This window comes from Lampris incognitus, chromosome 8 (assembly GCF_029633865.1).
Source record: "Lampris incognitus isolate fLamInc1 chromosome 8, fLamInc1.hap2, whole genome shotgun sequence".
NCBI lineage: Eukaryota > Metazoa > Chordata > Actinopteri > Lampriformes > Lampridae > Lampris > Lampris incognitus.
In genome coordinates, this window is record NC_079218.1 from 25,687,610 (window position 1) to 25,715,000 (window position 27,391).

The window sequence follows — 27,391 nt, forward strand, 5'->3', positions numbered from 1 at the left end:
CGGAATGGCAGATGGTAGAACTATGGGGAACTGAGGGTGATTTCTACCTACAGTCTAGACTACCCCCACCCTCCTCTTCTTCTTCCTCCTCCTTCCTTTCAGAAAGTGCTGGTGCTCCCAAGTTGACAGCTGAGGTCAGACAAAAGACCCGCCAAAAAGCCCTGTGGCATTCTCACCGCGTGCTGCCCGTCAAAAGGCCCATGGAATAAACACAAACATGAATGAAACACTAAAAAAAAAAAAAAAAAAAAAAAAAGTAACAAGCACAGGCTGGAGGAATGGCGACGAGCCTTTTCAACGGAGAGAGAAAAGAAAGAAAGAAAAAAAAAAGAAAAAGACAGAGCAGGTCTGCGCAGGTCAAGACTCACAAAATGTTTGCATAATCACAGACTCCGTTAGCTACATGTGAATTGCTAGCTTGTGTGCTTTGAGCTACAGAAATTTGATATAACCATTGGAGGAGATGCTGAGGTGAGACTAGAGGAGGGAACTGAATGTTCCCCATCTAGGTTCTGAAAAGTCGGCAGTGCATTGCATTATGCTTAACTAAAGCCATTTTTCTTCTTTTCTCACCATGTCTGTATGTGAGACTCTGCTTATGTGTGTGCATGTGTGGATGTGCAGGTGTGAGCGTGCATGTGTGCATTCGTGGGCGTGTGTGTGCACATACACTTGTGCGTGGTCCTGTGCACATTGTGTTCCCTTGCACATTGTCTCCATGGTTGGCGGAACAAGTAAATGGAGTTAGGGCCACAAGTCAAATTGAGTGTAAACTCCGTTGCTTTAAATTTGAATTTGCTTGCAGTCTCGATATTACAATACAATGTTTAGTCCTCCTGGCCCATAAGCGAGTCAATGAATAAACACTTGCTGTATCTTTGGTATAGAAGGATTTCCTTGTCTCTAAAACTTCATGAATTATGTTGCAACGGTGGGAAACGTTTCTCTGCAGTGCCTTTGGATCGTTAACAATAAAATGGTTCCTTGATCGGCCGTCCCTACAGACACAGTTGGCCATGTCTGTGGATGGGAAGCTGGATGTGGGTATGTGTCCTGGTCACTGCACTAGCACCTTCTCTGGTTGGTCGGGGCCTCTGTTCAGGTGGGGAGGGGGAACTGGGGGGAATAGAGTGATCTTCCCACGTGCTATGTCCCCCTGGCAAAACTCCTCACTGTCAGGTGAAAAGAAGCAGCTGGCAACTCCACATGTATCAGAGGAGGCATGTGGTAGTCTGCAGCCCTCCCCAGATTGGCAGAGGGGGTGGAGCAGCGACCGGCATGGCTCAGAGAGCAGGGTGATTGGAGAGGTACAATTGGGGAGAAAAAGAGGGGAAAAAAAACACAAAACAAAACAATGAAATCTTTCAAGTCGATTCGACTAAGAAATGGGGTGTTGTCACTAAAAAAGGAGCATCACGATCCCTTTTTTCAGTAACCTTTGTGGCTCTGGGTTTACAGCCACTCTTATTTCTGCACTCAAAGCAGACTTGGCTAAAGTCGTCCTTCCAACAGATTGCAAGCTCCTCTTTACATGATGTTCAGCCCCAGTTACTTGCCTGCCAGCCATGCCGAGTGACCTCTTCCTTACCCCCACACAGATCAGCTGCTCCGCCTGACGACAGACTGCACATACGAGACTTGATCCAATATACCGGGAACATATTCGCTGCTGAGCCCTGAAATAAGACCGTGCCATGTTCCCCTGCAAATAGCTGTCCTGCACTGACACTGATTTTCAGCGCCTATAGCCATTTTTTTACAGCTATATTTCAACCCAACAATGAAGTTTGAGAGCACTGTAAGCAGTTCCATATGTGACTGACCTTTTTTTTTTTCATTGATATGATTTAAATAGTTATATCTTAGAAGAAACATGTCTCAAGGTGAGTTATTCTCAGGGACTACCACCGTGAGTTTGGGAACCATACCAGCGGCTTAGCTGCGACTCAGCCAGAGGTGCAGACAACAGTCATACTTGGAGGCGACATTTTGTTGATATTTTCACTACGGCCCAGCATGTGACCTCTATCTAAAACATAATACAGATTTCCCCTGCCTCCCAGGTGCTGCTCTCAGAGGAGCGGGCTTGATAAAATCCTTTTTTTTTTTGTGTTCATCACCAAGCGGTTGTCTTGACAGATACCCCTGTCCATGACTTCATCATCAGTCACAGCAGGTTTGGATGAATGTGTGAGTCTGAATCCATATTTTCTTCACGGTTGGCTTTGCCTACATTTCTCTGTGAAGAGTCTGTGACAAACTAAACATGATTCATGTTAGACCTCATTCACCACAACATGGGGGAATAAATAAATAAATAAACACATAAATCCAAGCAGACAAACCAAAGGAATGGTAAAAAAAAAAAACCAAAAAAAAACCAAATCTTAACAGATGCGAAACGGATTAACATGGGCATTAATTATTAACTCAAGTAAATGGCAAACAAAGGGACCGCATAAGTAATTGTGTATTGTAAATACATTCTTTGTAAACAAGGAATCACAGGGCAGCGTACAGTTAATCATTTCCTGAGACAGACATTGTGATGGATGGAGGTTTGCTCCATTCGGTTGAGGTTGTTTGTTTATTCACTTCATTATTTCAGACGTTTGAAAAATTGTGCGACTGCATCGAGGAATCCTCATCCTCATGAATAGATCTAAGTTTAGATTTCTCACACTGGAGATTTCCCTTTTCTTTTACTTTAAGATGACATCTTGCAGAGGGGTCTCTCTGTTGACGACATCCATCCATTTGACTATGGCGCTGTGATGTAAACGGTTGTTTTCCTTGATCAGAGTGGGAGCGAGGCGGGTTTTTACCACGACTGCAAGTAACATCTTTGCACATGCTTTCACCAAATTGCAGTTTTCGTAGTGCGTTCTTGTCCTTTTTAATTAGGACTTCTATGTTCTTTCACTAAATGAAAACCATGCAAATGTATTTCCCTGCTGTGTCCCAAATTTCTCTTTCTCTGTCTGTCTATATGTACACAAAATATACAACAGGAAGGAAAAAGGTTGTTCCATTTACAGATATGACTGAATCAAACACATATTTCAAAGGTTTGATATTTCCAACACAAATGGAATTTGTGTAACTTCATAAATTTCGACGATTACCAAGTTAAAATAAACTAACTAACAAAAAAAAAAGAAAGGAAAAAAAAACGTGAAATTATCATCTCCATAGCAAAAAATAATGAGAACCTTCTTTAGCAAAAATATTATGTAGCATTAGCCAAGTGATTTTTGTTATTATTTCATGAATAACATTCGTGGACAAGGGATTTAAGATACATTATCACTTTTTGAAAGGTTGAGTTAATCAATGTGAAGGGAAATTCCATAAAGAACCGGACATCCAATTGCATTTTTGATTCATCTGCTACTACTACTACTAGCACTACTACTACTACTACTACTACTACTACTGGCTGCTCCTGTTAGGGGTCGCCACAGCAGATCATCCATTTCCATCTCTTCCTGTCTTCTGCATCTTCCTCTGTCACACCAGCCACCTGCATGTCCTCCCTCACCACATCCATAAACCTCCTCTTTGGCCTTCCTCTTTTCCTCTTCCCTGGCAGCTCAATAAGCAGCATCCTTCTCCTAATATACCCAGCATCTCTCCTCCACACATGCCCAAGCCACCTCAGTCTCGCCTCTTGCTAATTTTAGTTTAGTGTAGTTTGCTTTGATCCATCTCTATTAGTTTTTAGAATGTAAAACGCCGGCTGTCCCACCGGAGAACAGGGGTTCAAACCCTGGTTGGGACGAGTCTCTAGTAAAAGTCCATGGCTGCGGGGTGTCGGGGTGGTGTGGTGGTCTGTTCCGTTGCCTACCAACATGGGGATCGGCTGCTTGAATCCCCGTGTTACCTCCGGCTTCGTTGGGTGTCCCTACAGACACAATTGGCCGTGTCTGTGGGTGGGAAGCCGGATGTGGGTATGTGTCCTGGTCACTGCACTAGCACCTCCTCTGGTTGGTCGGGGCCTCTGTTCAGGTGGGGAGGGGGAACTGGGGGGAATAGCGTGATCCTCCCACGCGCTATGTCCTCTGGTGAAACTCCTCACTGTCAGGTGAAAAGAAGCGGCTGGTGACTCCACATGTATCAGAGGAGGCATGTGGTAGTCTGCAGCCCTCCCCGGATCGGCAGAGGGGGTGGAGCAGTGACTGGGACGGCTTGGAAGTGTGGGGTAATTGGCCAGATACAACTGGGGAGAAAAAAAGGGGGGGGGGTCCGTGGCTTAGACTCCTAATGATATACAAACCGACTACCTCTCAGATGTACGTCGCTCTGGATAGAAGCATCTGCTAAATGAAATTGTAAAATAATAAAAAAAAAAGTCATGCATCACTGACATCTTGACACCTCGTTAAGTTTTATATCCTACCCCAAACACATAAAACCAGTAGATGGCCGCTACTATTTGACCTTTTAAAAACCAATTCAAGTGTGCAGCTACCTTAACCTTAGAGGGATCTAAGTTGAAGATTTAGTAGGTAACAAGGCTGGCTTTCTGTTGTGCTCAAAACTTGGAGAATGCTCAAGGTCGTCTTCTCCGGCTCTCTCCTAAACAGAGACTAATCTTAAAGTGGGTGGTGGGTTGTAATTGCTGTGGAATGTTCTGCTATGATAACAGCGAATCATAACAGAGAAGGACACACTGGGGGCCTTTCGACACGGCACATAATGGACTCGGTCCTTCAGTTGGGTGAGATTAGTTTTTCCCCTGTCCATTTCTTTTGGCAATCAATCCTCCATTGTGCACATCCGCACATGCAATTTATCCATTACCTCTGGTCCGTCGTGGTTAAAGTTATATGCTGTGTAGTAACAACCGAAATGGGCCCCGCTCTTCCAGTACCTCTCTCCACGCAGGATAAAACTGCTGCCGACAGAGGCTGTGGTGTAGCAGCACGGCATGTTTGCAACAGCGATCGGTCTGAACACAAAATGTGGCGCATTAAAATTCTGCTGGTAAAACAGATGACAGAGCCACATGCCTTTATCCAGAGCAGCTAGGAAGTCAAGTTCATTTTTGGGATCGGTGTTATTTGGGTTTACACGCTCCCCACCATCACCACATCGCTTCTGAGCCTGTTGTTCATAAATTCATCAATCAAATATGTTGTAGAGCTTTTTTTTTCTTTTTTTTTTCATTTTCACCTTCTACCCTTGTTGAAAACCAGGGGAGACACATTTATTTTCCAATGCGGGGCTTGGAGAAACTCGAGGGCCCTGAAAGGAAGGAAAATTTCCCACATAATATCTTTTTGAGTAACACCAACTGTTATCTACAGAGGCCTGTCTGCCATGTACAGTAGCAAACAATTTCTTTTTTTTTTCCTTTTTTTTTTACATTAAGACCCAAAGGAGTCGGTATAAAAGTTTTGTGTGTTACGTATTCCTTTCCTTTATCACTTTTACTGAAGATTAGAGGGATTTTGGCTTTTGCAAATCAAAATAGTTTTTGTTTTGTATTTGGGGCACCATACAGGCTACAAATCCTCCTTAAACATTGAACAACACTGTGGAAGGTAAACCATCCTCACCCACTATGAAAATTCAATTAGCGGTGCTCTTATTAACTTGAAAACAAATTTTTTCATCAATCAATAGTATTATATGGGAATGCAGACAACAAGGTCTAATCTGTTTTGCCACAGTTGTTTAAGTAATAATGCATTGATGTGTGTACACACACACACACACACACACACACACACACACACACACACACACACACACATATATATATATATATATATATATATATATATATACAGTGCATCCGGAAAGTATTCACACCCCTTCACTTTCCCCACATTTTGTTATGTTACAGCCTTATTCCAAAATGGATTAAATTCTTTTTTTTTCTCATCAATCTACACACAATACCCCATAATGACAAAGTGAAAAAGGTTTTTTAGAGATTTTTGCAAATTTAATAAAAAATAAAAAAACTGAAATATTGCATGTACATAAGTATTCACACCTTTTACTCAGTACTTGGTTGAGGCACCCTTGGCAGCGATTACAGCCTCAAGTCTTCTTGGGTATGAAGCTACAAGCTTGTCACACCTATATTTGGGGTATTTCTCCCATTCTTCTCTGCAGATCCTCTCGAGCTCTGTAAGGTTAGATGGGGAGCGTCGCTGCACAGCTATTTTCAGGTCTTTCCAGAGATGTTCAATGGGGTTCAAGTCTGGGCTCTGGCTGGGCCACTCAAGGACATTCACAGACTTGTCCCGAAGCCACTGCTTCGTTGTCTTGGCTGTGTGCTTAGGGTTGTTGTCGTGTTGAAAAGTAAACCTTCGCCCCAGTCTGAGGTCCTGAGCGCTCTGGAGCAGGTTTTCATCAAGGGTCTCTCTGTACTTTGCTCGATTCATCTTTCCCTCGATCCTGACTAGTCTCCCAGTTCCTGCCGCTGAAAAACATCCCCACAGCATGATGCTGCCACCACCATGCTTCACTGTAGGGATGGTATTAGCAAGGTGATGAGAGGTGCCTGGTTTCCTCCAGACGTGACGTTTGGCATTCAGGCCAAAGAGTTCAATCTTGGTTTCATCAGACCAGAGAATCTTGTTTCTCATGGTCTGAGAGTCCTTTAGGTGCTTTCTGGCAAACTCCAAGCGGGCTGTCATGTGCCTTTTACTGAGCAGAGGCTTCTGTCTGGCCACTCTACCATAAAGGCCTGATTGGTGGAGTGCTGCAGAGATGGTTGTCCTTCTGGAAGGTTCTCCCATCTCCACAGAGGAACGCTGGAGCTCTGTCAGAGTGACCATCGGGTTCTTGGTCACCTCCCTGACCAAGGCCCTTCTCCCCTGATTGCTTAGTTTGGCTGGGCGGCCAGCTGTATGAAGAGTCCTGGTGGATCTAAACTTCTTCCATTTACGAATGATGGAGACCACTGTGCTCTTCGGGACCTTCAAAGCTGTAGAATTTTTTTGTACCATTCCCCAGATCTGTGCCTCGATACAATCCTGTCTTGGAGGTCCACAGACGATTCCTTTGACCTCATGGCTTGGTTTCTGCTCTGACATGCACTGTCAACAGTGGGAACTTACATAGACAGGTGTGTGCCTTTCCAAATCATGTCCGATCAATTGAATTTACTACAGGTGGACTCCAATCAAGATGTAGAAACATCTCAAGGATGATCAATGGAAACAGGATGAATCTGAGCTCAATTTTGAGTGTCATAGCAAAGGGTGTGAATACTTATGTACATGCGATATTTCAGTTTTTTTATTTTTAATACATTTGCAAAAATTTCTACAAAACCTTTTTCACTTTGTCATTATGGGGTATTGTGTGTAGATTGATGAGAAAAAAGAAAGGAATTTAATCCATTTTGGAATAAGCCTGTAAACAAAATGTGGGGAAAGTGAAGGGGTGTGAATACTTTCTGGATGCACTGTATGTGTGTGTGTGTGTGTGTGTGTGTGTGTGTGTGTGTGTGTGTGTGTGTGTGTGTGTGTGTGTGTGTGTGTGTGTGTGTGTGTGTGTGTGTGTGTGCCCTAACAGTCATGTTAAGGAAGCAATAGGACAAATTTGGGTGAGTTTCTAAGGAGTATCTAAAAAGTAGTTATCGGAATATATTCTGTTAACTCCTCTATCAGTGCACGTTGACTGGTTTTAATCTCTTTTGATTTGATTCATCTGCTTTAACGTCCCGAAGACGGACTTTAAAACAAGGGGGACATTTCTACTTAGGCAGAGCCAAAAACCCTTCATAAAATTGATCGTAGCGGGAAAAATATTTTCCATATTCCTGCAGACTCCAATTCAAACAGACTGTCACATTATCATAAGATATTCATGGGATAAAAGAGAATAAAGTGCAATGTCTTAGCAAATTCATTATAGTCACATAAAAGGGCTGTGAGGCATGCAGAGGGTGGCTATGTTTTTTGCCTGTTGTTTTCATCCAATGGCATCAAGTACAACTTGAGCTCCAAATTTTATGCTTTTTTAAATTTTTTATTTTAAAGCCAGTTTCCAGCATCAACCCTTTTATTGTACCAAGTTATTCCTTTTTTTTTGTTGCTTTGAATGGCCCTTATTATTACTCTGTGGGGAAATGAACTCGAAAAACCACTCTGCTCTGCAGTATCTTCACCCAAGTAGACCTATCTCAACCATCCTCTGGAACATGTTAAATTTTCTGCCATCATAACAATCGATACTTTGGCTAACTACGGTTGCAGTTTGTATTGTCAAACTCAGACACTCCATGATCGAAAAACAACAACAACATCAAAAAAACAACAACACCCTAGCGGTATCCACCTGAGTCAAGTCGTATCAGCTTGCTTAGCAGGTCAATGCAAGGCTAATTGTTTTGTGTGTTGGAGGTGGTTGCTGGCAGCCTGCTTCAACACAGCCAGGAAGACACAAACTTATACAGGGAGAGTACCTTTGAGGAGATAGAGGGAAAATGGACATATCCTCATTCTCTAAGAAACCATCAACTCACGTAATATGCCTTGCAGATAGACAGTCCGATAAGAAAGATAGTGCTTCTCACACATAGTTTCTGGTAAATTACTGGGATAACCTTTCAAGCATCACTTGTGATTTTCACTATTCACACATGCAGCTACATTCAAGAGCATTTCCGTCTTGCGCCTTTTCACACATGCCATAACAATACTGGAATAGAGGGGGCACAGGACCGTCCAGCAGATAATGATAAATAAACTTTATTTGTAAAGCACTTTTCAAAAAAAGTTTACAAAGTGCTTCGCAGACATAAAAACAGAAAATACACAATGCAGTCAAGAAATAGAAACATAGATAAAAGACAATGAAATAAAAATCTCAAGAAAAATGAAGTGAATAAAAGCAAACACAAAAAGAAAAAAATTCTAAGGGCCCTATCTTACATCCGGCACAAAGCATATGTAGAGGACTGGAAAATATTGCGTTATAAAAATAGACACCCCTGTATTTCTTTTTTTTTTCCTTTCTTAATTTATGTTTATTTACTTACCAGATTAATTTTCACTTCTCACTGATTAGATATTGACATTGCCTAGTGTAGGTGCTATTACACCGTTAGTCCTGTAAATGGCGGACTACGCCCACAAATGGAAGGTCTCTGATACTGGCTAAATAGGTAGGAAACGTGAGAGAGCGCCACAACGTTCTACGCATTTAGAACTTCCATTTGTTTGCCCAGGTTTGTAAAACTGTGAAACTCACTTATACATATGTTACCCAATGCATAGACTAATTCAGAAGCTATTGTAGTGAATGTAGAAACTGTTTGGTGAAATTAATCATGGTAAAAGTGTTTATTCACAGTGAACTAAGGCACTATTTTCAGTATGCCAGCTAGCTAACAGTTATTAGCAAAGTAAGCTAGGAAATTAGCCATTACGCGGCAGAATAGTGTAGTTGTAAGTTGTAGAAATACAATGTTGGGTGTTTTGGAAGTGTTATTTTGCTTTTTAGATAGCTAATTGGCATACTGTTAAGTTGCTTGCTAAACTCAATTTTCTCGATGGCCAGCACGAAGTGGCATGTGGCCAGCAGAGGTACAACGTACATACCTCAGCACGTGAATTTTGGTCGCATTTTAGCTCAGTAAGAGACACATAACAAAGTATGAGGTTGCTAATGTGTGTGGTTAATTCTTACAATGTTTTTAGTAATGTGTGATTACTTTCTAATGCGTTCGCGTGTTCATTTAAGTAACTCATGATAAAGGAGAGACAAATGGCTACTAATGTTTTACACGATATATATTTATTTCCAATACATTTAAGTTTTATAATTGAACATTATGTTTATTGATTACTAGACCTTTCTCATAAATACTTACCTTTCATATTTAATTTTACCTGTTTAATTAATGTGAGAAAATTCTACATACAGTTAAGGTCAAAATTACTAGCCCCCAAGGAACTATGAAACCTTTCCCCAAAATTATTTCCAGTGTTTGCATAATTAATAAAACTTTACATAGCAAAACATTCATCAAGGTTAAGGCCCCTATTAGGTACATTTTGGAATGTAAACTAAATCTTCAGGTTTGTTTTATACTAAATGTAGTGAAAATTGAGGTGATCAAAATTATTAGCTGCCATGTGCTTTTTTTTCTTTTTTCTTTTTCTTTTCTTTTTTTTTTTTTTTGCTTTCAAAACATACCTGAGCAATCAATCGGCATTAAACTTTACTTAAGGGACTCCAATGAACAGAGCTCCTAACACTTTAATATTTCATTGAGAGTGACTACTCTTAAATTCTTGGTAAGAAGTAATTCCATCATGCCAAAAAGTAGAGAAATCAGTCTGGAACTCAGACTGACTCAGAAAGAAGAGTGGATGCTCATCTTAAGGGGGAAGGCTATACTGCCATTTCCAAACATTTCACAGTGTCTCGAACAGCTGTACGTTGCATCATTGCAAAGCACAAGGAAAGAAATTCTGTTGAAACAAACCTGGGCGTGGTAAAAAGTGCAAGATTACAAAAACTTTGGAGAAGAAAATAGTCAGAGATGTCAACAGCAATCCCCGGATCTCTGCCAAGATGATTTTTGCTGAACTGGGCTCTTCTGGACTTGATGTTTCAAGGAAGACTGTTGTGAGGGCTCTTCATCGTGGTGGGCTTCGCGGTCATCGTCCAAAAAAAACTCCATTCCTCACACAGCGGCACATGAAAGCCAGCATGAAGTTTGCCCCTGAACATCTGAAATAGGGGCATGAGTTTTGGAAGTCTGTCCTTTGGTCTGATGAGACTAAACTTGAGCTGTTTGACCACATGGGTGGTGCTTTTGTTTGGCGAAGGAAGGGAGAGGCCTTCAACCCTAAAAACACAGTTGCCATAGTTAAACATGGCGGTGGGAGCATAATGCTGTGGGACTGTTTTGCTGCTTCAGGCACAGGGAACCTTGTTCGGGTGCATGGGATCATGAAGAAAGAAGATTATGTTGACATTTTGAAGGATAATGTAAAGAAATCAACTGCCAGTCTAGCTTTAGGTCACTGCTGGGTCTTCCAGCAAGACAATGACCTGAAGCATACATCCAAGTTGGTCCAAAACTTGTTGAAGAACACCAAAATCAAGGTCCTGGATTGGTCCTCTCAGAGCCCAGATCTCAATCCTATTGAGAATCTGTGGTGGGAGCTCAAGGTTCATGTCCATGCTCGATAACCATGCAATTTGGGTGAGCTGGAACAATTTGCCATGGAAGAATGGGCTAAGATCCCTCAAGAGACATGTGCCAACCTAGTTAGGAACTACCATAAGAGGTTGTTGTCAGTTGCAAGTCAGAAAGGTTACACTAATGATAATTAATTGTAAGAGGGCTAATAACTTTGGCCTTGTCATTTTGTTTTTTCTTGTTTCAATTCAGCGTTTCAGTAAAATATCTTAATCAAGCTTAGTGGAGATTTTGTCTTTGTTCTTTTGGAAGCAGTTAGACTATAAACACTTTTGGCTATGGTCATTTCCATGGAAAGGTTAAGGGTTTTGTTTGATTTCATAAAGGGGGCTAATAATTTTGACCTTAACTGTATCTGCATGTGTCGGACCTCCATTTGTTTGCTCAGATGCCACTTTAGTTTTGAGACCGGTAAACACATAGCGCAAGTGTCTTTGCTAGTTTCGACCACGTTGTTAAAATAGCAAAATCTACTCATGCCTATCTGAACGCCCATGGGCGTGTTGGTCTCAAAATGAGGTGTGGTCAGGCGCATTGTTGGTTTATTGCTATATGTTGAGGCAGTGAAAAGCGATTGCTCCATTGACCAACAAACACCTGGTCTAAAAGCCAGTGGCACAGTATTTTACCATTATTTAAAGGGTGTATTATTCAGATTGTAAGATGCTCCTATGTAGGCAGCTGCACAACGCACATACTCTCTGCTTGTTACATACACAGGGACGTGCAGCAGTACACAAACATGCAAAAGATGACAAGTTACAACGTGAAATATTATTATTGTGTACATCACAATATTTTTTTAAAAAAGAGTCAAAATGGAATCCGAGCTTTCTTGGGTTCCTGCTGCTCCTGTAGATGGTCTGCTTGTGCGCTTTCACTTCGTGCACGAGCAGATCCGTTCCCTCAGTTAATTGACCTCAGATCAGTGATATGGCATGCTATGCCAAATGTACAGGGAGCCCTGCCCTGATAATGAACAAAATTGTGGAAAAGTCACATGTTGAGAGATGTTTTCTGTGATATTAACTAAATGGCCTTTGTGAAATATATTTTTTTCCAGCCAATGACCATTAGAAAGAAATGCATTTCCTGCATTATGATCAGACATATCATTGTTCTGTCCTCTGTGCTGCAGATTCTTGCAGTTGTGGTTCTGGTTAGAGCTCTATGAGAGAATGGCAGAGTCTACTAACCATAATGAGACTAAATGGCTCTCGGCAGTCTTATACTAAATTGCTGAAACTGTTTAAGTAATACATTTCCATTTCCCCAGCAGACATTTCAGAGACCACAGTGGCAGAACGTCGCCCTTGTCTAAGTCTTCTTAGCAGGTAGGGGAGTTGAAGGCCCCTCATAAGCTTAATTGCATTTCATTTAATCCGCAAGCCAATGGGACAATCGATTCTTCTTTCAATGGCTTGCAAATTGAGCAAGCAAACATCACGCAGAGTGCAGTGTTGATCTTGAGATAAGATGTGTATGAAGCAGAATTAAGGTCTGTCAAGGGATCTGCCCTTCAGTTTTCTGAGCAGATTCAACCAAGTAGACCAGAGTTTAGTTATTAAGAAGCAGCTTTGCTTCAGCTCTTTTTATCTGTTTTACATTCAGTCAGTTCTAAAACACACATCTTTGGGTCTAATCACACTCAGTTGTCATCACCAATCGCACCCCAACATGAATTGTGACTGCTGACTACGGCTTCGGGTATTATACATCAATACCTTTAAATGACAGCAATTGCTAATTTTTCTATCGATATTGACTTGGCGATGAACTTTGAATAGCTCTGCTTTAAGTGGATTATCCTGCTCACAAACACATTATTCTGTTGCTTTTTATCTCTAAATTGTAAGCTGTTACTAGTCAAAACAGTTCTTATCCCCGGGCTGTCATTCAAATGAACTTAACATTGTCAATAAATCCAACCATTTTGTATATACTGTACTGTACATTGTATGGTCACTGATATGTCCTGTCATGTCCATCTACCACAGGCATGTATGTAAGTAATGTGCTAACATTTATTTCAGCATCTCTGTTATATTCTCTACATCATTGCACCTTATCACCTCTTATTTGACCTGTATAAGTTAATCCTTGTGTATATATCTGAAGGTTGTCGTGTTGTAGTGTTGTTATTCTATGTTAAGTACACTGAGAGAGCTACGAAACCGGAGTCAAATTACATGCAAACCTACATGGCCAATAAACATGATTCTGATTCTGAAAATCACCGATTGCGAGAAAATATCTCTACACACCATTTGCTTTTGTTCCGAGCATCAACGAAAGTAAGCATTTTAAAGATCGAAGGTGAGAAGAGGGGCAAATAGAGAAAAGTGAGGTGAAAATATCAGGAGTTGGACTTTTTATTTGTCTTGATCTGACTGAGACTGCCCTCTCCCACAGAGAAACCAGGATCTGTAATGGTGAGGTTCATTGTTAGATTTAGCCTCCCGCTAATGCGTTCCCTGCTGCAGAGAAGCACTGTGGTGAAGGTACAGTACAAGGCACAATGCATATTAGATGGTCCCATACACCCCCCCCCCATTGATCTACACAAACCTCATTCAGGGGAAGGAGACAGTCTAATCGATGTCCCTGTCAGCATTGTTTGCTACTTCTGTGGTTATTGTGACTCTCAGTTTTCCCTTCTTGTGCTTAAAACCTTTTTTTTTTCCTTCAAATACCATCCTTGGACAGATTGGGCAGATTTGTGAGAATGCAGGAAAATGCAGCTCCACACATTGGTAGAGGGAATATTGTATTCAATGAATGTGGATGGCAACAAAAGAAAAAGTTTTGGCACACTTTATATACTATTAAAGTTGAAATGGTAGTAGAAACACTCCACAGATGTGTGTCTTATGCAGGTATAGTAGGACAGTGGAGGCAAACTATGAGGGTATTCATATGGTGTCGTGGCAAAATGCTGTTATCATATCGCCTTAGAAATGTAGTTTGTTTGAATGCTCGAAGATCATGCGTTTGCTATTTAAAGGTCACATCAGTGAAATGTATTTCATCAGCACAAGTGACAATTATCATCTGGTGACACTTTGTTTGCAGATGGACTTGAAGTATTTGACTCCATTTATCTTAGGGGGTCTTCCGAAAGAGAGACATCTATTTATGAAGCACTAACAACAGTTTATGGATGCTTCGATCTTACTTATGACACATTTAAATTTAAAGACCAAAAGGCCACCAAATACTCTCTCACAAGAACATTGTGGATGGACACGGTGGATTTTGTAAGTTAATAACCGTGCGAAAGCATTTTTGTTCTTTTGTGCCAGCCCAATGCTTAAGGGACTCCTTGGCAGCAAGTTAATTTCTCCAACTAACATTTACAGTTTCTTGCTTGCACTAATTTGGAGAGAAACACGGGGAGGAGAACATTTTTTTTTCTTGGATTGGCCCCATTCAAGGAAAATAAAGCCCCCCAGCCATGAAACTGATAGACTTAGTACTCTGCAGGCCCTGTAGACAAGACAACTTTTTTGGTGGCTGTTTGGCACATCACTGTCATTTAACTAAGAGATACTGGGAGGAGAATGATAAAGTTAACTACTGTCACGCCTTAAAATAACCTTAAAGCACGACCCGTTTCAAGACTATCTTACCATCTAGCTCGAGGAAAAAAAAAAGTTAAATTGGCTGCATTGTGGATTCTGCACATTTATGCCGTTCAGTAAAAAAAAACCCAAAAAAATAACCCTGTAAGGAGCAGCAAGTAAATATTTATGCATTTGCACGTGTTTCTCTCCCCATTGTGTGAAGGTGCTGTGATGTTTTCTTCACGTTTGTGTCTTTAGCTTGTCAGAAGCCTTGTGTAAGTGACAGAAAGCTGGTGGTGCTTAACAGGTTTGAAATGGCTTATCCTTCCACTTGTAACATTTAGCTTTTCATAGTGTTTAAGCTTCGCCTTTGTGTTCTGTCAGGACCGAGGTTGAAAAGAGCACAGGAACAGAAGTGGAGGAGGAATGTGGTGGGAGGGAGACAATGCAGGATGAAGGTAAAGGAATCCAGTTGACCAAAATTAGGAGTCCCTTCTCGCTCGATCCGGTCAGTCAAGGCTCGCGGTTTTGTATGTCTCTGCTGCAATAGCCACCAGTGACCTTTCCTATACCTTCACCCACCATGGACAAGTTAAACTAGTGCTGTGTCAGGGGGAAGCCTGCGTGACAGAAACACATGTTACTACACACTCGCAGCCACACACAGTTGCACAATCAATAGTAATTAACAGAAGGACTGTTTAACAACTTACATGCTTCATCTCACTTGACAACGGCCCTCATACCGTGACAGCACGAGCTGGGGAGACACCACAAGCTGAGGGCTTATCGCCCTGGCACATCCGATGACACTCAACAGTTGTTTCTAATCAGTGATATTCAATATAAAAGAATAATATTCGATCAAAAAACTAAGAAACTCAATAACAGGTTGCACATTTGCCCAGAAAGATCAGAATCAAAGAATTCTGTTATCAGAGCCTCTTTGATTCAGTCTCTGACAGCTCTCCTTTTTGGAACATGATAAATCAACATGACATTGTTTGATGACAAAAGAGCAAGATGAAGCAGTCTTCTTGTATGTTTTATTAATCCCTGGTTTACTGTATTGATTTGTAGTTTCACTCTTAATTTGGAGGGAATAACGGTGACTTGTGCGTTATGGAATGGTTTCCTATTTTTCTGCCAGATAAACCAGGAAAAGAGTGCATCATCGTTATTATTATTTAAAATATGTGATTTTCTTATCATTTTGCATAGTTGTCATCTTTAAAAACGTTAAATTTCTGTCAGCAGAGGTTAATAATACCTCAATGCAATTGGGCCTATTTTACAAGATCTTTCTACAGCTTGTTTCCTGACTCGCTGGCAATGATTGGAAAATGGCTCACTTAGGCAAAAAAAAAAAAAAAAAACTTTTCAACTTTTGTCTTAATTTTATCTACTCTGCTCTGGGCGTTTGGGGTCTCCTCAAAGTAAGTTTTAGCTTAGTTGGAATTATTCATTAAGTGTACTTTTTTTGTGGAGTTTTATCGTTGCGACAAACTTGGTTTAATTTTGGCATTTTGTATGTTATTTATATTTTAATCACTCATGCCTTGGCTGTTAATGTTCACCCATTTCCAAATAACCTCTGCTTGCATTTAGATGATGTATGGGGCTACATGATGACGATGATACAAGAGCGAAATGTTTACAGCCCATAATGGAATTTCATTATACAACTATTTGTTATCAAAGCAGGGAATTAATGCATGAATATTACTTTTCAAAGGCAAATGTTTCATCGTCAACATTGCCCAGAGGGCTTAGTGGTACAGTCTAATGTTAAGGTATTCTATAATAAACCCAGCCAATGAAATCAGATCAGAAACAGTGTAGAACAGGTGCAGTTCTGGATGCAAAAAGTACTTGTTTATTTGGAATAAAAATCCACTAACAATCACATTGTTGGCCCTTTATGAATAATATTAAGTTCTATGCTAACCTCTACTTTTTAGAGACCTTGTTTACCAGTCTATGAACAGTGTGTGTGCCAATACCTGCAGGGAAGTCAAAGCAAATGAGAGAGAAGTGATGCTTACTGAGGAAGGATGCTGCAATTTCATCTCAATATGATGTTGGGAGGCTGGGAAGAGCAGGAAGAGGAAAGAATAGAAACAATTAGATAGGAAATTATCATTGAACAAAATTATCCCAAACTTATAAGCCTTTGACTTCATAGAGCCAGAGGCAGTTGTTTGATATATTATATGAAAAATCACCCAAACAATGTGTCTTCTAATTATGGCTATGAGCTGTTCACAAAACTAAATTATCTTTTTTTTTTAAAGTTTCCAGCTGCAGGCAACAACAACCCACATGTGCATGCAAATTTACAAATACGACTGTTGTTGGTATATGTGTTCCCTGGAGGTTTGGAAGCTTTGGATAAAATATCAAAATACAACAATATCATGATATAGTGACATTGTGTTTTCTAATTTACTACAATCTTATGATTTATCTTTTTTTTCTTCAATTTTCAACAGTGACATGCCTAATGAATATGGATTATCATCTGCTAGTGTTAAATTCATTAAGTGGTATTTGCTATGTTGCTTCATTGTTTTTTTGCCCGGAGAGGGTCCTTATGCCTTCCCTGAGTTAAGTCACATCTAATGCTGGAATTCATATAACATCTGTAAACCATGTTTATGGGTAATCATGTTGTGTACTCCATGAGTTGTGCTGATTGGTCTGCCATCTCTCTTTGCCTCCTAGGGAGCAGTGCTGTGTTCACCCAGCAGCCCACAGACCTGGTGGTGGTGGCGGGCCAGCCAGTCACCTTGCCATGTTCTATCCCCGGCTACCACGGCATGGTGCTCTGGCTTCGAGATGGCATGGCCCTGGGAGTCAACAGGGATCTCTCAGGTAGTGGCACGCAGTCAAGACTCTTTTGTCAGACTGTCCCAGTAACTGGTTTGGCTATCTGCATGACTGTCTGTCATTTTGGTCTGCCTGCATGCTGTCTGTCTCTGCAAGTTGTCCAGTCTTGTGACTGAAATTTGTGTTGAACTAATAGAAAGTACCCATTTTAGTGTATTGTAAGAGCATTTTCATATTATGGAAAAAATCCCTACGCTTAAAATGCCAGGATGTATACAATTTTTGCAAGAGCAACTGTAAAAGTACCTGTTACCCCCCTCTGTTGTATCGAACAGTAAGTAAACACATTAGCAAATGTTGGTTTCCTTTAAGGTAATGTCCTGAGTCAAGCATCTTGATTAGCCAAAGTGACCCAACCTATTGGTGCCAGCTGAGATGGTTAAAGCTAATCCTATGCTGAGCTTCAATTATACAATAAAGTTGCTGTTAGCAAAGCCACATCCATTATGATGTCTAAAAGATTGCACTCATTTGTGGTCAAATGATCATGTTCTTTGCTTTGTTTGGGATTTTGTCCAAGTGGGCAGATTTAGAGAGCATCCAAAGTGGATGTTATTTGTTTGGTTGCATATCTTTTGCATATTTTCTTTTCTTTATTGAAGCAGCACTTGTTTGGTTTAGCATGTCAGGGATAGGCTATAACCTCGGGAAAGCCCCACAGCTCATAACATAGAGAAGACAAGCGTCTTAGCTTCTCTGTGTAAAATATATGACGTTCCTCCTTGTCGGTAGGTCCAACTGGGTTAAAGAAAGTCAACATTTGAAAGTTGCAGTTTATCACATCTGCTCCTCTGGCAGATGGTAAATCGTGTTTTGCTCAGTTCCAAACGGCCCACTACTTCCTACCCCCCCGTCTTTCCCCAGGCTGTTTTGAAGACCAGAGCTGCCTGAGGAAATTATTTCCTCCAATCAGCCTTGCAAGTGGAGTATGTGTTTGTCTAGAGACGTTTAGGTCAATAACAGCAGACCTCATCTCCAAGTCTGTAAGTTATAATTGATGATACAAAGCGCACACTAGCTTGGTGAGACAAAGTGTGAATAATACAGCTTGTCTAGTATACCCCAGCTCCTGATGCTTTGAACATACAGTAAATGTAAATTGTCACAGTTGCATTTTAGCACGTTAACATGATTTATTTCTCAACAGACATTGTCTGCCATGACTTCTTTTCCTGGCCCCTACTTTGTCATTGGCAGTGTGTCCTAATTGGGCCTCGGAGGACAATTCTCTCCCATTACATTCATTCTATTTAACTCCGGGGTCTACACTGGATGTTGCTGAACCAAGTCATAATGACCAGGTCCATTGGGACCTCCACTGACTGAGTTTTGCAGAGAAAGACAGACAAAGTAGACAGGATTGTGTGTGTGTGTGTGTGTGTGTGTGTGTGTGTGTGTGTGTGTGTGTGTGTGTGTGTGTGTGTGTGTGTGTGTGTGTGTGTGTGTGTGTGCGTATACGTTTTTTATGTACACATTATTTTGCTTACATGACATGTATGCTTGTCACAGCACTTCATTCTTAATTACAAACTTATGAAAATGCTTGCAGTACTGTCTAACATTGGCGGTCTTAGCTATGTTTCACCTGTTTCAACTGAAATTGGTCCCGCCCTCCCAAAGGCCTCCCAACTGACAGGCAAGAATTAAATAATTCACCCACTCTTTGTTTTTTTTTTTTTTTGTTTTTTTTTTAAATACATATATTGTGTTGGCTTGTTCATATAGGTGAACTAGGCAGTTACCCAGGACAGCGCTTTATCAAGGGTGGTGAAATGTGGGCCAGCTATTTATGAGCAAAATTGCAGACCAACCAATAGCAGTAACTGCAGACTCGCTAGGCAACGCATTCTGTAAGCACAATGAATTGCTGAGGAATGTGTCAATCACGCTGCACCTGCAGCCACCTCCCGCCCCCAGCTCTTGTGAGCTAATGGTAGTCTGGCCCACAGACACCAATTTCGGTAGTCTTCGAGGAAAGAAAATATACCCGCCGTGTACCCTTCTGAAAGGTAAGCTTTATTTGCTCTCTAGTTATTATTAAAGTTTCAGATGATATGTGCTTGTGGATGCACATGACAAAGTGGTATATAGGAGAGATTTGGTTTGAGGAAAATTTGATGATTTGTAAAATAGCTACACATGCTGTCATGAGTGCTAGAAAGAGTTTGGAGCCAGATTACTGGAGTTATTATGCAGACATACTTGGTGCATTATTTGTATATGGATCCGCAAAATGCCGGCATATTGCGTCATACACTTTAATATTGTTGACACTTTGAGCACACTAGCATTGCACTAAACTATTTACGTTATGTGTATGGCATTGACATATTAGTGTTTATGTGTTGTTGATGGCTTTTGCTTTAAGTGTATGGGATATTGGCCTTAATGTGTTGTTTCTGGTATAGTATGTTGCAAAAAGAGGGGCGGAATAAATATTTTTCGCCTAGAGCAGCTGACTTGCATGCCCCGGTCATAACCGAGGCAAGCTGGGGTTACTTCATTCAAAGATGACACATGAGAACCACAAGTGGGCGCTAGGTGGACATGTGAGCTAATACATAACACGTAGGGGTATTCAATGCAGACTAGCAGTTGCTGAGAAAGGCAAGGCTCCTCCTCATTCCAAAACAAAAATGTTATTGTTTCAATTTTTAGGAAATGGTTTTGATTATTTCTATGTTGAGCTGTCTATGATGCTGAAAGTTTAAATCCGAAAATACACCATCATTGATGCAAACTAGCTTGAGTCTTCGCTTTTTTTTCTCTTTTCTTTTTGTGGGGTAGGGCCCCACGTTAATCTTGAAACAGGCCCCCAGATGCTTAAGGCCGCCTATGCTATCTACGCCCTTGAAGTGTGTTGCATTTTTTTGTTTTTAGATTATGTGGCACGGTGGCATAGTGGTTAGCGCTGTTGCCTCACAGCAAGAAGGTCCTGCTTTTGAACCCCGGGGTAGTCCAACCTTGTGGGGTCATCACAGGTCGTCCTGTGTGTGGAGTTTGCATGTTCTTTCCGTGTCTGCGGTGGGTTTTCTCCGGGTGCTTCGGTTTCCCCCACCATTAAAAAAAAAAAAGAAGACATGCATGTTAGGGTTAGTACTCTTTGTCTGTGCCCTTGACCGAGGCAATGGAAGACTACCTGGAGTTGGTCTCCAAGTGCTGCATGGTGGCTGCCTACTGCTCCTAGCTACAGTTAGGATGGGTTTAATGCAGAGTGTAATTTCCCTAAGGGGGGTCAATAAAATATCTAAAAATCAAAAAAATAATGGTGTAACTGCTCACTTTGCCAAGGCAACAGCCCTTCATGCTGACAGAGCTAATTCTTAAAAATTGGTTAGTATCTGTGCTTGAAATGGGAAAAAAAAGTGCCAGTACTCCCCTTATTCACGTTTTTTTTGTTGTTGGTATCTTTACCTTTTTATTAGTCTGTGGTTGTGGATAGGTAGACAGGAAATAGAGGACAGAAAGAGGAGTATGACATGCAACAAAAGTCACTGGCTGGGATTGAACCGGCGACGTTGTGACTGTGGCCATGTGGTACGTGTTGTAACCATTCGGCTATGGAGGTGCCCCTCCTTATTCCCATGGACAACAGTGAACAACAAAAGACTGATTAAGAAACAGCAACAGCTCAAGCTGAAACAGAAAAAGTACTATGACAAAACAGCCAGGAGCCTGGAAGCTCCTCTGGAAAAAGATGCAGAATTGAAGATGATGGCACCTGGAACAGAAAAGCCACTGTCCTCAAAGAAGTGAGTCCCTGATCATTCAGTGTAAAAACTGATGATGGACAAGTACTTAGGAGAAACCGTAGGAGTTTGGTTAAGACCCATGAGAACTTCAGTAGATCAGGCAGGGTCAGCAGGTCAGTGTAAGTCCAGACCTGCACACTGATGATTCTCCTCCACCAATCTCAAAGACTGACACACCAGCTTTGAGAAAGGCTACTAGACCTAGTAGACTACCAGAGAGACTAATACAGCAAGTATAACCCCAAAAGTGGAATGTATATGAAAAAAAATAAAACTTCCAAAAAACAGGGCCATTGGGATATATGAAAGAAATGTTTTGATGTTAAACAGAATGTGTTAAAAGAGAAAAAAAATTATCTGGATTGTTTTAAACATAAGCAATGTTGTTATTGTGAGTTTTAGGGAAACAAGATCTTAAGAATATATTTGAGTTTAATTCAAAGGTTGTGTGTTAGATAATGTTTTATATTGAAACATTGAAAGTTGCCCTTAAAGTGATACTGACATCCCAATCTCACAATTCCTGTTGATAGGCTGTGTTCCGAGTTGGAATGTGACCACGGAGAAATTCAGTGGCCAAAACAGCACATCTGCGGCCACTCAAGAGAGATCTGTGATTGACTGTAGATGGTGTCCAATGACAGATTGTGCCGGTGGATACGTAGACACCAGTAATTTTCATATAGGGTGTGTTCGTAGCTATAAAACCACAGAGAAGCCGTTCTTTCACCCCCTCCTGCTTGCTACTTGGCTCAAGTTTGTGCTAATTTGCTGAGACTTAATTATCGATCTTGCTATGACGTACTGCTATCTATCTATCTATCTATCTATCTATCTATCTATCTATCTATCTATCTATCTATCTATCTATCTATCTATCTATCTATCTATCTATCTATCTATCTATCTAACAGTTATTTGCATCATCGAACATATTATTCGCCAAGTTGTATTGTACTGCTGTGCCATAGGCCTACCACCATTTTTTCCTACGGCAAGTGACGAGCGGTACTGAGCCCCACCCACATGAACACTCAGGAAGACAGTAACCAATAGCTTTGAATTCATAAAACCACACCTATTTTTGGTTATGATTCAAACTCCCAATGTTAAAAAAAATGTGTTCAGAAAGGGCATTTCAGTCTTTCTTTAAGTTGAAGTAACATACCTAGGAAACGGGATGTATTCATATGTTTATGGCCCGGTCTTTGGCGCGCACACATACACACACACACACACACACACACACACACACACACACACACACACACACACACACACACACACACACACACACATATGTATCGGTATGGCCGATATATGAGGGATTGACTGATTATCGGTATGGCCAATTATCGGCTTAGATATTTGTAATTTTTCATATTATCATTATCAGCATATTTTTATCGGCCAGCTCATTTTTAAAAAAAGTCAGCTGCACAACATGCGTGCTTCCGACGCAGCCTTCACTCTCCCGAAGCACAACACGACAAACACTCCAACAACACAAACACAGAAGAGAAGCTTCGAGGAGTCAGACCACTTTTCGAAGGTAAGAGGAGGATGCCAGATGCCATAAAACCCACTCGGTTGGTAAGAAAAGCATGCCATAACGTTAGTTACAAAACTCACTTCATAATATTAGTTTCTCCGTATCTCTCCCCTTCCCGCACACACACACACACACACACACACTAAAGAGCATAACACCGGTTCGACATGAACTTGACAACAGGTTGTCAATTCAAACACAATTTCCACTGCTGTGCTTAACCTTCAAATGCACTAGGCTAAAAGAAAAAAGCTAATGTGTGATATTTTAGTTACATACAGAGTGTTATTGTCAGTGTTGTGCATGAACATGCTAAAAGAGCGGTGGTCATTAAACGCGGTATCATGTACAACATATTTTGATGCCATATACAACATCGTTAATCCCAGACGATGAGGTCGGGTGGTATTGCCGAAATCCTATTAGGGACACATTTTTACTTATGCACTGGTGGCAAAGATTGCAGGCTGGGGATAGATGCTCAGAGCAGCTAATTTAAAAAAAAGAAGAAGAAAGAAACGTGAATTTAGTGTGAAATTCAAAATAATGAACGTGAACTAGTTCATTTTAATCTCTGTAACGTTAGCGTCTTCGTTTTTCTCCCCCTCCCACACACACCAAAGAGCATAACGTCTATCTGACATGAACTCGACAACAGAGAATACAATTTCCACGGCTGTACTTAACCTTCAAATGTAACTAGGCTAAAAGAAAAAGGCTAATGTGTGATAGTTTAGTTACATACAGAGTTTATTGTCAGTGTTGTGCATTCGTGTATCAGATGGCCCTTTCACGTGGAACTACATTCTCTCAACCGCAGAACGTCCGTCTGATTCTGCTGATCTGTGGCATAATAATGTGCGCTGCATAGGTGCATGTGTGGAGGAGAGATGCTGAATATGGAGCTGCCAGGGAAAAGGAAAAAAGGAAGGCCAAAGAGGAGGTTTATGGATGTGGTGAGGGAGGTCATGCAGGTGGCTGGTGTGACAGAGGAAGGTGCAGAGGACAGGAAGAAATGAAAACGGATGATCTGCTATGGTGACCCCTAACAGGAGCAGCCGAAAGTAGTAGTAGTAGTAGTAGTAGTAATAGATTCGTTGAGCACTGTTCCTACCATTGAGTGTTTCATTTAATGGAGTTATATGCAAAAACGGGAAAAGGTGAGCGTCACATAGTGCCTCCAGTGCCCCCTGGGTAATGCAGTTTATTTATGACCATTATGAATCACCCAGACAACCTGATATGGAGAGAGCAGAAAAGAGTACTGGCAGCTTATGAGAAGTGCCGGTGCGTAAGAAAAAGTCATGGTACACCAAAGAGTAAAATATAGAAGTGCTGGTACTGCACACGGTTGAGTACCGGCCCTCTTCGAGCACTGGTTATTATCACAGTTAGTGGAGGAAAAAAAATACCCTGGATGTAAGAATATATTAGTGCAGGAAGATGACACTACTTGGGAAACTAGAGGCAATTAGCAGTTTTGACTGCACAGACCACAGGGGTACTGAAGTAACAGTCACTTAAATCAAAGGTCTAAGTCGATAAAGGGATGGGGCTTGAAATGCAACGCCTGTGCACTGGAACTGGAGCTGGAGAGGAACGATAATGGAACAGGATCAACCAGCATTTTTGTTCTAGCCTGTAAAAAATTCAGGCTCTGTTATTCTCCTGAAATTGAATACTCTCCATGACCCTGTCGCTTATTTGGGATAAGGGGAGTCTCCCCTCTGCACATAGCCTTTGTCTTCTGTCTGTGCAGTGGTTAGCCAGCACTTGGCTAGTTCATCTTTCAACATTGATCGGTCAATTGTCAGGCCCTTCATTCATACCTATCAAGCTTTATCACAACACTCTGGGCAACCTTTAAGCATCAAATTTCCTGTATAGCCTAAACACAGACCACTAATGTAAGGAGCACAAAAACACGTGATAGCTAGTCAGTCAAACAAATTGAATACCTAATGTGAAAGAAAGTACAGTTGACTAATATCAAATAACTCTACCCTGTCCATCACTCTGATCATTTTCGATAGACAGATAAATACATACATACATACATACATACATACATACATACATACATACATACATACATACATACATACGTACATATGTACATATATGCAGATAGATAGATAGACTCATATTGGCCTACCCAGGTTATGCAGTAGACAAGACAGACAGACAGACTGATGGATAGATAGATAAACTCATACCAGCATACTCAGGTTAGTATGCCGTAGACAGACAGACAGATGGATAGATAGATAAACTCATACCAGCATACTCAGGTTAGTATGCAGTAGTAGTAGATTAGTAAGCAGCAGAGTGAGAGCTCAAATAACACTAAGGGGAAGCACGCACTTGTCCAACAGTGCCACCAGGTTAGATCCACTCTGATGAAAATAGACATAATCAAAGCAGCAGGATCAGACAGGGTTTCAGGCCACACACTGAAGTTATGTGCTTTCCGACTACCAGGGGTGTTCACCAGCATCTTTATCCTCTTCCTACAACAGGCCGTCCCCACCTGCTTTAAATCCACCACCATCGTCCCTGTGCCCGAAAGGACAGCAGTTAAAAACCTTAATGACTATCACCCAGTTGCCCTAACACCAGTAACAATGAAGTGCTTTAAGAGGCTTGTACTATCTCACATCAAGGTCATCACCCCCACTGAAACAGGACTGTGGAGTAGGCAGTCTCAGTCGCACTTCATATAGCCCTGTGCCACCTGGAACATCCAAACACATATGTCAGGATGGTATTCGTTGACTCTAGCTATGCTTTCAATACTATATCCCCCCCATAACCTCAACAACCTGAGATTAGCCACTTCACTCTGTTTATGGATTATGGATTTTCTCACTAATAGACCACAAAATATTAGAATGGGCAACCACACATCTTTGACACTCATCCTGAACACGAGTGCATCGAAGGCTGTGTGCTTAGTTCAGCCCTCTTCACTCTTCACCCATGGCTGCACCCCCATCCACTCCTATAACACTATAGTGACATTTGCTGACGACACAACCATAATGGGACTGATATCCGACGATGAGAAGACACACTACAGACAGGAGATCCAAGATCATGTTGAGTGGTTTTCAAACAATAATCTGGTCCTGAACACCACAAAAACCAAGGAGATCATTGTGGACTTTAGGAGATCCAGGGAGACCACACATTCCTCTCTCCACATAAATGGTGCAGATGTGGAGAGTGTCAACGACATCTAATTACTGAGAATCCGTATAACAAAAGATCTCTCATTGCCCCTTAATACCTCCCACCAGGTGAAGAATGCTCAACAGAGGCTTCTTCTTAAGAAAACTCAAACAGGGCAAACTTCCCTCTCCGCTCCTAGTAAACTTTTATAGAAGCACCAGAGAGAGTATCCTCAAAATTATGATTCCAAAGGAATCGTTAAGAAATTCAAATTTCGATTCTGCCCATCGGTTTCTAAATAAATTTTACTTGTGCTAAAGTTAGTTTCAGTTTCCGTTGTGGCGGCATGCAGCTTCCATAGTTTCTGCTTCCGCAAGTTAAATGTGCGCCATCACGGACCAGAGCAAGCGGCGGTCGAAAGTGTGGCTTCATTTTGCCTTGAAAAATGAAGGGTTGGCACAGTGCAACACCTGTGGCAAAATTGTTTCGTGCAAGGGAGGCTAGGATGCACAACAAATATGGCTAAACACCTTCACCTACATGCTGTACAGATTAACCAGTGTAGCGTGTCTGACACATTGCTCCGGTCTCCATCTCCTGCCTCGGCATCCTCTTCAGCCAACCCTGCGCAAACAGCAAGCAGCACCTCATCATAATTGCTCAGGATGACAATTCATAACTTTTGTCTTATTCACAACAGCGAGACAGCAAACAAACTTATACATGAGCGAATTGCGATAAACTGTATGCAAATACTGAAATGTGTTTTTTTTCTGTGCTGAACACTCGCACATACAGCCTGAGAAGGCAGATATGCTAATTTTTCTAAACAAGAACTGTTTCTAATTTAAGGAGTTTAATACCTGGTAGTCCGGACCAGGTTGAGACTGTGTCTTTATTTCTTCATCTTCATGTATGAAGACAGTTGTTGTAAATGTAAATATAAGAATGAGACATTCACATGAATGATGCGTTTTTAAAAAAGAATGGCTTGTATTAAGTCTTTTTAAAATAAAAATTTCTTCTGTGAAATAAAAATGTGACCCGTTTTGACCCCGCCTCTCAAAGAACCGGAATCAAGAGTCGTTAAGAACCAGAATCGAAAAGCAGAATGGGAATCGGAATCATTAAATCAAAACGATGCCGAACCCTAGTGGTATGCCAGCTGCACTGCCGAGAACCGGAAGGACTTGGTCTTGGTGGTAAAAATGGCACTGAAGATTGTAAGAACTGAGCTCCAAAACCTGGACACAGTGTATGCTAGCTGTCTACACAAGAAGGCTAG

General features: G+C 41.2%; 1 protein-coding gene across 1 annotated transcript in view; it reads left to right on the top strand.

The window, feature by feature from the left end:
* Positions 1–27,391, top strand: part of LOC130116947 (kin of IRRE-like protein 3) — a 290,382-nt gene that overhangs the window by 151,666 nt on the left and 111,325 nt on the right. The window contains exon 2 of the mRNA XM_056285055.1: positions 17,467–17,616. Within this exon, the coding sequence (XP_056141030.1) occupies positions 17,467–17,616 (150 nt within the window). The remainder of the gene's footprint in view (positions 1–17,466; positions 17,617–27,391) is intronic.